This window comes from Arachis duranensis, chromosome 5 (genome assembly GCF_000817695.3).
Source record: "Arachis duranensis cultivar V14167 chromosome 5, aradu.V14167.gnm2.J7QH, whole genome shotgun sequence".
Classification (NCBI taxonomy): domain Eukaryota; kingdom Viridiplantae; phylum Streptophyta; class Magnoliopsida; order Fabales; family Fabaceae; genus Arachis; species Arachis duranensis.
The window spans coordinates 94,751,896-94,762,672 of record NC_029776.3 but is presented as its reverse complement, the minus strand read 5'-3'; the positions used below and the strand labels follow the sequence as shown (position 1 = coordinate 94,762,672).

General features: G+C 32.1%; 3 protein-coding genes across 5 annotated transcripts in view; all 3 read right to left on the bottom strand.

The window, feature by feature from the left end:
• Nucleotides 1–8,254, bottom strand: part of LOC110281333 (pentatricopeptide repeat-containing protein At1g12300, mitochondrial-like) — a 46,076-nt gene extending 37,822 nt beyond the window's left edge. Inside the window, exons 1-2 of the mRNA XM_052261288.1 lie at nt 6,657–8,254; nt 5,622–5,811 (exon numbers count right to left, since the gene is read on the bottom strand). The gene's annotated coding sequence lies outside the window, so the exon portion shown is untranslated. The remainder of the gene's footprint in view (nt 1–5,621; nt 5,812–6,656) is intronic.
• Nucleotides 1–9,988, bottom strand: part of LOC107490613 (putative pentatricopeptide repeat-containing protein At1g12700, mitochondrial) — a 41,955-nt gene extending 31,967 nt beyond the window's left edge. Inside the window, exon 1 of one of the 3 annotated variants that reach the window (XM_052261291.1) lies at nt 8,250–9,988. In XM_052261291.1, coding sequence (XP_052117251.1) covers nt 8,260–9,921 — 1,662 coding nt within the window. In that variant the 5' untranslated portion in view covers nt 9,922–9,988 and the 3' untranslated portion in view covers nt 8,250–8,259. The remainder of the gene's footprint in view (nt 1–8,249) is intronic. The other 2 variants (XM_052261290.1, XM_016111397.3) reach the window with 2 other exon arrangements.
• LOC107490486 (probable serine/threonine-protein kinase SIS8) lies at nt 1,363–4,854 on the bottom strand. The gene is made up of 5 exons (XM_052261292.1): nt 4,301–4,854; nt 3,922–3,990; nt 2,825–2,874; nt 2,392–2,576; nt 1,363–1,876 (listed from the first exon to the last, which is right to left on the bottom strand). Exons 2-5 carry the CDS (start codon nt 3,964–3,966, stop codon nt 1,767–1,769), a joined length of 390 nt encoding a protein of 129 aa, XP_052117252.1. The 5' UTR covers nt 3,967–3,990; nt 4,301–4,854; the 3' UTR covers nt 1,363–1,766.
• Nucleotides 9,989–10,777: the final 789 nt, after the last annotated feature.

Below are 10,777 nucleotides of genomic sequence, written 5' to 3'. Positions count from 1 at the left end.
TATTCACATAATTATAAAAAATCATTATTTTTATAAATATAACAACACGTAATTAAATATTTGTATATAATTAAAGGAAAAGTCTAGGAGGCCAGCAACTTTGGGTGTGTTTGGCAAACTCGTTTGAGAAGAAAAAGCACGTTTAAGCTCCTTGAAAGCTTCACATTTTTGTTTGGTTAATTTTTAGTTTGGCAAACGCAGAAGTGATTTTGTATTTAAAACCACGTTTACCAGAAGCAACAATTTCTATTGTATTATTTATGAAATTCTTATTAGGTGAATGGACCTGAGCTCACTTTTTCTATTATTTATTATTTTTATTTTTTTATTAAATTTTTATTTGACATTATATACTCTTTTAATTGTGATTTTTGTATATTATATTTATTATTATCTTTTCATAATATGATTTATTGATTTCATTAGGTAAATGATCCTATTAAAAAAGACAATTAAATAAAAAGTTAATCATAGGTATTAATAAAATCATACACGTTAGATTCTAAAATAATATTGAGAATAAAATTATTAAGAGTATTAAACCAACAAGACGATGTAAAAAAAATACTAAATTAACATTTTTATGTTAATACTTAAAATTTTTAAAAAATATAACAGATTAAATACTCTTATATATATAGTCACCAAAAAAAACTCTTATATATATATAATTTTATTTTGCTAATTTTTATATGTTACTTTGTGTTACTTTGATTTAGTAAATAAATATTAACTTTATTTAAAAATGAATTAATAAGATCTATTCAAATATTTAAAGTAAAATAATAGAATATTATAAAAAATTATTTTAATTGATGTCTCTTTTAGTAATTTTTCATCTAAAAGTGATTTTGAATAGTATAATTCAAACAACATTTATTTTACTATAATCAATTTTGATATAAAGATTGTCAAACATAAATCACGTTAACACAAACTTACTTTTCATCAAAATCAAGTTTACAAAATCAATTATATGCAAACTCCCATTTACAAACTGAAATCCAAACACACACTTTATCAAATTCTGGCCAGCATGTAACCAGCAAAAAAGAGTGAACCATTTGATGAAATCTCACACTAATCTCACACCATTAAAAGTCTCATTGATGGCTATTTGATGGCTATAAATCTCAAAAGTTACTGGCCCCTAGCATTCCTCATAATTAAATACTAAAGCACTTTTATACTTTCTTTTTTCATCAAATTTAAAACCAAAAGACAGTAATTTTACAAGTTTGGTAAAAATATAAACAATACTATTTTTTGTTATTTTTTACAGCAAGAAGAGTGAAGGATGACTGGGTGAAGAAGTTAGACACTTAGACATAAAACACTTGGCCCCATCCAAATTGAAAAATAAAAAAGAGAAAAAGAATAAAAAGCTTATCCAATTTGCATTTACAGCACCATTTCCACGCACCATCAATTTTTCTTCCATTCAAGCTACAACTGCAACATCTCATAATTTATGCACATCAAAATTTAGAATTGATTATAGCAAAATTACAAAAAGAATTGTGTACACAAACAAATGGTACCAACTGATAATGACTCCACTGCAGATTGCAAAAAACATTTTAAAAGTAAATGGGAAGAAAGAAATTAAAAAAAAAAAAGGAAAGGGACAAGACTGAAAAGAATCACAGGACTGAATGAGCAAAAATACTCAACTTGTCTTCCCATCATTTTCTTTATCAGCAAAAATGAACAAAGATTTGTCTTCCCATAATTTTCTTTATCAGCAAAAATGAACAAAGATATGGTTAGCTGTATAATTGTTTCCTATCCTGCTCACCAACTCTTGATGACTGAGCCTTCTCATGCCTACCCGGTATCGGCACTTGAGATTGAGAACCAATGATCGGCTTCAGCGCTGCCATTATTTCAGCAAATGTAGGTCTCAACTTTGGATCTCTACCATACAAAAGAGGTATCATATAGTCACACCAATCATGATTGTAGGTTAAGTATTCTAAAGGTTCCTAAAGCTTAAACATTTGCAAGGGCATCCCTGTATATGCTGAAATATTTTCAACAAATCCCAATAGTCTAGAAGTTTTTAATTAAGTCCGTATACTGTACAAATATTTTTCAACCAAGTCTTCTAGTTTAAAAATTGTGTAATCAAGTCCCTATCATGCATAAAAATCTTTAGAGAAAACAGAGAGTCGTCATTACAGGGGTTTGTTGAAACTGGCTTGCACATTATAAGGATTTTTTATTACAAGAATGGTTATATTGAAACAAAATTATACCTTGGCAAGATCCAATGTGTATTTCCTTTCATGTGATTATTCATATTCGACAGAACAAGCGGTTTTCAGAATGCTATAAGCAAGAGTTCTGATATCTTAGAACAAGGATAAAATGATTGACGAGTACACTCACGTCTTCCAGGATTGCTTGATAATATCCATGTCTCCATGATAGCAGGGTCCATATCATCTGGAATGACAAGGCGACAATGCTGGAAACCGACAGCACCCACAACTTGCATCGGATTCATTCCACCCCAGGGCTGTTGCAAAGTAGAGAGCTCCCATAATATGACTCCAAAGCTATAAACATCGCACCTGGATATCCAATCACCACTAGTTATAATCATAAAATTATGAACGGCTTAAAAAGGGTGGCAAAATCAATGAGATGAATGACTAGACAAGAAAGCCAAAGAACAATAGTTATATGTAATAAAAATTCCAATTTATTTTTCCAGATGCTAGATGATTCAGGTTAGAGAGGAACAGAGACTATGAAATTCTCCTCCACAAGCAAAATAAAGAAAAAATTAATGATGAAAACCAATGATAACTGAGCTTACTTTTCATTTGAAGGTTCATTTCTTAACACTTCAGGCACCATCCACTCGGCCTGCAATATGTTATAAAAAATGAATGTATTGCAATGCCAAACAAAGGCTTAGCAGCAAAACTAAATACGTGCAGAATACCGGAGCTGATCACACATATGAAAGACAGGAGTTTGAGGTAGAGATGAAAAGCATGTAATTAACTAAGGCCCCATTTGGCAGTTATTAGAGGACACAGACCTATTTGAAAAGGAGACATAGAGAAATGCACAAAGTTTCTCTTCCCTAAGACAAAATTTGTGCAACTATCTCTGTCTCCCCTGTCTTTATATTTTTTTTCCAGAAAGGCAGAAACTCTTACCAAACAACTTTAGTAAATTTAATTATAACAAGCAAAATTCAACAGTTTCATGTTTAGGCCTCAACAAAATTAAGAAAGATTTGCTCATTTGTTACCAAACACCATTCATTGTAGTAGAGTGAGTTGGTAAAGTCTAGAGAAGAACTGTTGGCTGTGAGAACAGTGCCAGCTACCATAGGACAGCTGTTAGTTACAGCTATCATAAGTAACTTAAGAATGAACAGACTGTTGTACATTTTGTACTAGCTTGCACAGCAAGCTACTCTTCTGTATATATAAGCACAGATTAGTGATAAGCTCACTAGTAATGTAGATCATAAATTTCTTATCTTTCTCTCTGAATTCTCTTTTCTTTCTCACTCTGTTTTCTACCTTCTCTCATTCTCCCAAACCTTATTTAATCGACATTTTCTTGGCCTAGAGAACTAGTAATTGTATTATAAATTGAACATAACATAAGCCGAGGCTAAAGATAGGTATTCATCCTCACAAAAGAATTAATATAACATCCCAAACATAATGAATTTTTAAACAGCAAGAATCTCCTGGTTTTCCAATTTTTTTGTTAAAAGATAATAGCAAATGCCTCCATTTGTGTATGTTTATATATCTTCAAAAGAATATAAAGCACAACGGAAAAAAAATACGCAGCAAAATGTAGAACAAGAACATGAAAGAACGAATAATTCCGAAGGCAGAGGGTATGACACAGTATTTGAGCTTAGAAATGAGGATTATGACAACTTACTGTTCCTGCAGTTGATCTGGAAGAAAGAAATGTACTGTGCTTCATTCATGATAAGCCAAAATCACATACCTATTCGAAAGAAAAAAGAAAGGGTGAAAAAAAAAAAAATTAAACCATATCTACAGGTAGCATTCAGCATGCTATCAACCATATTCTATCTTGTTTGAGATCAATTCATTTTATGTTTATTAGTGCAGTCTGAAGAGTGATTTTTGTGAAAGTAGCTATTATTCACTTCCATCCAAAACTGATTTTGAAGCTTAAAATCCAATGGTGGGTTCAACTAGAAATCAAATATGCTGAGAAAATATTAAATCAACTGTCTGGCAACTATTTCAAATGGACAAACTGAAATCCAAGTATAAAGGAAAATTCATACTAGAGATCTTCAATATTGTCTTTGCCATGCTGCAACTTAACATGCTTGCGTGCACCTAGCAATCAGTATGCATGGAACAAAGATGAAAATGTCAAGAATCCAAAATAACCACCAATGCAAGCTCAATATCAGTTTCATGAAATTAGTTAATCAGCACTTAAGCAGAGTTCAACTTTTGATATTCAAAGATATTCTTCAAGAAGAAATGCAATTTCAAACTCTACAACATTGTTTCACTTTTAATTCTTTATTGTAACCCCAATCATCACTGCAGAGAAAATTTAGAAAACCCAAAGAAACAGGTGTAGAAACAATTGTACTTGGAATTAGAATCCCCAAATCTTTTGTGACAGGTGTAGCTAATAACAGACAACAAAACTCCAAACCATGTTTTAATAATAAAAGCTTTTCAACATTATTTTAAACAAGAACAATATAGTGATCCCTATATAGGATTATTCAACGAGAAATAATGAAATAATTCAATCAAGCATTAACTGCTGAGTAACATTAATTATGAAAATGAACAAAGGTTTTAAGAAAACATTAATTACAAGTAAGATTAATTATGAAAATCAACATAATGTACATATTTTCAATTGAATTCTAAGAATTACAGCTGAGTAATATTAATTATGAAAATGAACAGAGGTTTTCAGATAATTCATGTTTGAACCATAGTAGACAAATTCCTAGAAATTCCTTCTTGCACAGCCCTTTTATTTTTTTCTTGAAAAATCAAGTGTAATCACATACTTTGTATACAGGTTTCTTCAGCTGTGATCAGATTTTGAAAAATAACAAAATGTTGAAATTGTCAGCCAAAAAAAGTGGGGTCATGCATTTAATAGATGTATTTGTTTTAAAGACGGCAGTGAAAATCATATATCTATGTCATTAATCTTGCAAAGCATATCTTTTAGAAGAATTCTAGGAAGATTTAGTCAAATAAAGCACAGTTGCTCATCAGACCAATCATGAGCTCTTAATTACTATCAAGAAATCTTAAGCACAGTTACAACTATGAATATCCGCCGAAACGGGATGCATGATAGCCAAGGTCAAAGAGTAAAAAATCAGCCAACAACACAAGTTCAAAATTAATTCAAAAACATAGAGACAACCAAAATCAAGGTGATAGTGAGTTCATGGCATTTCCCAAATCCTCCAACCCAATAGATATAAAATTTACCAAGTTCTGTACAAATTTTGACAACAGAAAATTTATTAAAATTTGATTTGATTTATTTCTCTTATTGTCTTTTCAATAAGCCTCTAACAATCATTTCATGAAGATATTTCAGTGCTTGATCATTTTCACCTTTTTTTCAGCAGAGCACGGATATTTGTTTCTTAAATTACAGCATCCAGAGAGCAACCATTGTCTTCCATTTCCAACTTTAAGGCCAATGCTTCATCAAGTATACCCTCTTTGCATAGCCCGTTTATCATAACCCTCTTTCCAACCTAAAGTACAAAGATGCTGGAGGTGTAGTACTATTATTGGAGTCCTGTGAAAGTGTTCAACATTGTTGAATGATGGTGATAAAAAAAAATTATTTGGAGAGAAAAATTATGATTGAATGATGATTATCGAAAATTAGGAATTAGAAGAATATGTGCAGGAAAAATTAGTATTTGGATGCAAAATTAGCGGACATTCAAAATGCTAACTTTTCTTCTAATTTAGAGATGAGAGACAATGATAGCATTATGATTGAAGATCTTTCGAGAAAATGGAAGCAAACACAGAAAATAAAGCCAAGTGAACTTAATAAGAATGAGATAGATAGGTATTTGGAAGATTACGTAACAAAAGATTTTAATAGATTTGATATATTGAGATAGTGGAGAGAAGAAAGACACTCAATTATTGTGTTCTTTCTTGCATTACTAGAGATACATTAGTCATTTATGTTTTTACTGTAGTATCTGTGTCTACTGTATTATATATTGTATTAACTAGACTATATCAAAAGTCACCTGACATTACTATTTAATTCAAATTCAATAATATATAAGACAACAATTAACAATATAATTCAAATTCAATAATATAAAAAATTAGTTACATGTACAATATAATAACTTCTTATAAATTGATTAGGTGAAACTTAACCTATGAAATTTTGCCGGAACTAATACTAGAAAATTAACAATAAATAACAAATTATCATATAATATTAACACAAAAATTATCATATAATATTAGTAAATTTTATATTTACATTTCATAATAAATATTAAATATACTAGCTGTCACTATTTATAGCGCCAACAATTACCAGCACCATCAATTTTTTCTTCTGCTCCAAGGTAGAATCGCAACTTCTCAATGACATAAAAGTTAAATTACCTGTGCCTACAAATGGTAGAGCCTGAAAAGAACTCCATTGCAGATTGCATAATGAAAACTGAAAAACTAAATAATACTATTCAACTTGTGTTCCCATTTTGTATATCGGTGAAAATGAACAAAAAATTGGTTAACTATATTTTGTAGAGTCTGAAACAAATCTTGATGACAGAGCCATCTTCTTGTTGATGACAGAGCCATATTCATATACTCTTACCATACAGCAAAATTATGCCCTTTGCAGTAACAAATGTTTATTTGGAGTGCTGTTTGCTTAAGTCTAAAACTGTCTTATGCAGCACGAACCACACAAGTTAGCATGGAAGTATATAAATGAAGAACCTAATTATAATGCAAAGATTGACTTTGCAAAGTTTATAGCAACATCAATATTTTATCCGTTTGAGATGAAGTGATTTTTGTTTGGGTTTCATGAGAAAAGTGATTTTTTGAAGTTTAAAATCCAATGAGTATGATTCTGAAGAATTCTAGTGTCTCGCAATTGATTCCGAAATCAAAGTATAAAGGAAAATTCACACTAGAGAGCTTCAACATAGTTTGGATTAATATAAAGCCAATTAAATTTATACATATAACACGGTGGATTGGTATTTACCCATCTGATTGAAAGTAAATAAATACAACAATTATGCAAAGAAATTCACTAATTAAAATCAACTGCAATTCCAAAGAATTCTATATTGTTTCACTTTTAACACCCCCATCACAACACCACATAACAAAACTCCAAGCCAGTAACTTTGTTTAAAATGCTAATAAACAGAGACTTAAGAGACACTCGAGTATTGTCTAAACAAGAAATAAGGAGGTAATTTATCTAAGAATTAACAGAAAACCATTCTCCGAAATAGTATTTCATAATGTACATATTTTCAGCAGAAGCAATTTCCAAGCAATACAATTGAGTAGCATTAATTAAGAAAATGGCCACAAAATTTGAGTAACTGAACCATATTAACCTTGACTCAATGTTGCTTAGGTTGATGAAAAGAGGGGACATGCATTCGAGAAGGTGGGTTTATTTTTAAGATGGAAGTGAAAACTATATAGCCTAAGAATAAATACTTAATACCTACTTAAATTTCCGTTTACAACAATTCCCGGAGGATTTAATCAAATAAACAATAGCTCATGGTTGCTTATGATAAAACAGTGATAGGAATTATTTTGATATATATATACACAGTACCTACAAAGATACGGAAAAATAACTTGCACAACAGAATAGCAGAGAACAAACAACAAAACAAAATATTCAATCTTTTTAGTTTTGCTTAGTTTGTAGCGTGATAAATATATGATCTCATAGAATAACAGTAAAGAACACTCCATTGCTATAAAGAGATCTTAAACACTAAATCTATAAGCTATATCTAGGAATATCATCTAAAGAATCAATAAAATAGTGGAATTAAAAAGGATAATAGCAATTGCAAAAATCGAATGTGCAAAATTAATTGATGTTATGGCATTGCCAAAGTCCTCTGACCCAACAAACACAGAATTCACAGAACTATGATACATATTCAGCAACGATGAGATGTAATTTCAATTTGAATTGATGTATATTACCTTTTTTTTATCAATTCAATAAGCCTCTAGCAACCATTTCCCAAAGAAGTTTCTCTGCCATGTCATTCTCATCTTTTTCAAACAAAGCATGAATAATAGTTTCAAAAGTCACAGCATCTGGTAAGCAACCATTGCCTTCCATTTTTGACAAGAGTGCCAATGCTTCTTCAAACAAGCCCTCTTTGCAGAGCCCATTGATAATAATATTGTATGTCCTCACATTTGGACGATAGCCTTTAAAGGAAAGATCTTGAAAAATCTCTTTTGCATCTATAAGTCTTCCACCTTTGCATAGGCCATCTATAAGTATATTGTAAGTGAATATATCGAGATCAATGGCAGACTCTTTCATTTGATTGAATAACATAAATGCCTTGTTAGGTTGTTGGTTTTTGAACATCCCATCCAACAACGAATTGTAAGTGACTACATCAGCGGCTTGACCTCTATCATGCATCTCGACAAGAAGCTCCAAAGCACGGGAGATTCTCTTCGATTTGCTCAAGCCATCAAAAAGAGTGTTGTAAGTTACCGTGTTTGGAACCAAGTTCTTGCGACGCATTTCTTCGAAGAGATTCAAGGCTTCATCGACCATTTTACTTTTGCAGAAGCCATTAATCATGATACTGTAACTTTGAACATCGAGTGAAACTCTAGTTTGGGCCATTGTGTTGAATATATATTTTGCCTTATTTACCTGATTAACCAAACAATATCCATCCATTAAGCTGGTATAAGTAACCACATCTGGTTTCACACCATGTTTTGCCATTACAGCCAATACACTCTTGGCATGTTTGATCTTTCCTTCTTTGCATAGCCCATCTATCAAAATACTATAGGTATAAACATCAGGAGTAATGTTTCTAAGCACCATATCACTTAACAAATCAATGGCTTCCTTATATTGACCCTCAAGACACAATCCAAAAATGAGAGAATTGCATATGATAACATTAGGAGAAACTCCCTTGGCAAGCATTTCAGAAAATAAATGAAAAGCCTGACTTACAAGTGTATCCTTGCAGAGGCTATCAATAATTGCGCTGTACATGAAGACATCAGGAGCAATCCCATACTGTGGGATCTTTCTCAGCACTTGAATAGCAGCTGATGTGTGTCCGGTCTTACAGAGCCCATTGATCAAGGTCCCATAAGTGACTTGGTCGAAGTGAAATCCATGAGCCAGCACTCTGTCATGAAAGCGCACTGCTTTTTCAACACTACCACATAGACAGAGACCTTTCAGGATTGTTGTCAATGTTATGGTATCAGGCTGAAAACCCATCCTGAAAATCTTGGCCATTACAGAGAAAGCAAGCGTCATACGACCCATGCCGCAACAACAATTAATTACGATGCTCAAAGTAAGTAAGTCGGGAGCGATTCCTCTGGCTTGCAATTGCTTAAAAAGGGAAACGCCTTCGTGGAAATGCTTCGTCTTGGAAAGGGATCCCAAAATCTTGTTAAATTGGATGATGGGAGGAGTACGACGCATAGAGAGCATGCGAGTGAAGGAATCAACAGCTTCATCAAGCGATTGGGGATGAGAGTGAGAGTGTAGGGATGAAGTTGAAGGGAAGCAAAGACTGAGAGCAGAGTGGGAAACAGAATTTGGGATTTGAAGAGCATACCTTAACATTATTGGTGAGAATAAGAACAATGATAACATTCTTACAATGAAGGAGAGTATCGTAAAATGGAAGAGTGCTTTCCACCCGAGAGAGTGAGGGTAGTATCAAGCTTGTTCGAGGTTATTTGTTTAACGGGAAGCTACACATTCATTTTAATCATGTAATCAAGTTGGCCAACACTAAAAAAATTTAATACCATTAAATAAGACATAAAATACATGTTTAATACACATAAAATTGTCCAATGTTTTTTCTTCTTCTCCTACGCTTCTTCTTTTTTTCAGGCTCGGTTAAACACGGAACCTCTTTTTCTTTGCCTTCTTCTTCGCGTTCCTCCTTCTCCTCCTTCTTCTGAGAATGAAGAGTTTTGAATAATACAAAATGAACCAAACACAGTAATCATAATGAACCGAACATAGTATTCATAGTGAACCGAAAATAATACAATTGTATAATAATGAGTGAACGAAACATAATCCATTATATAAAATCAAATTCAAATAACTTTGCCTACAATTTACATATTATCAATTTAATTCAATTCAGTACACCTCCGTCCATTTAATTCACTTCAAATTAGCAATTGTATTCCATTCAATTCGATTCAAAATTGAATAATCCAAACTTTGTCAGTTTGATTCGTTTTAGAAGAGTAATCCAAATCACTCTCCTGTTTACCAAAAAATTATGAACCCCTAAACACTGAAATCCTGAACCTTGAACCATGAACCCATAAATGCTAAATCCCTAAAATCCTAAAATCTAAACCCTAAATCCTACATCCTAAAACCTAAACCCTAAACCCTGAACCCGAACCCTGAACTCTGAACTCTGAACTCTAAACCCTAAACGCTAAATCCTAAACCCTGAACCCGAATCCTGAACACTGAACTC

Bases quoted from the DNA above. Each gene is read 5' to 3' on its own strand.
- LOC107490486 (XM_052261292.1), bottom strand. From the start codon at position 3,966: ATGAAGCACAGTACATTTCTTTCTTCCAGATCAACTGCAGGAACA. The intron at 2,577-2,824 runs GTAAGCTCAGTT...TTGGATATCCAG, and splicing joins AATGAACCTTCAAATGAAAA to GTGCGATGTTTATAGCTTTG. The intron at 1,877-2,391 runs GTGAGTGTACTC...AAATAATGGCAG, and splicing joins ATCAAGCAATCCTGGAAGAC to CGCTGAAGCCGATCATTGGT.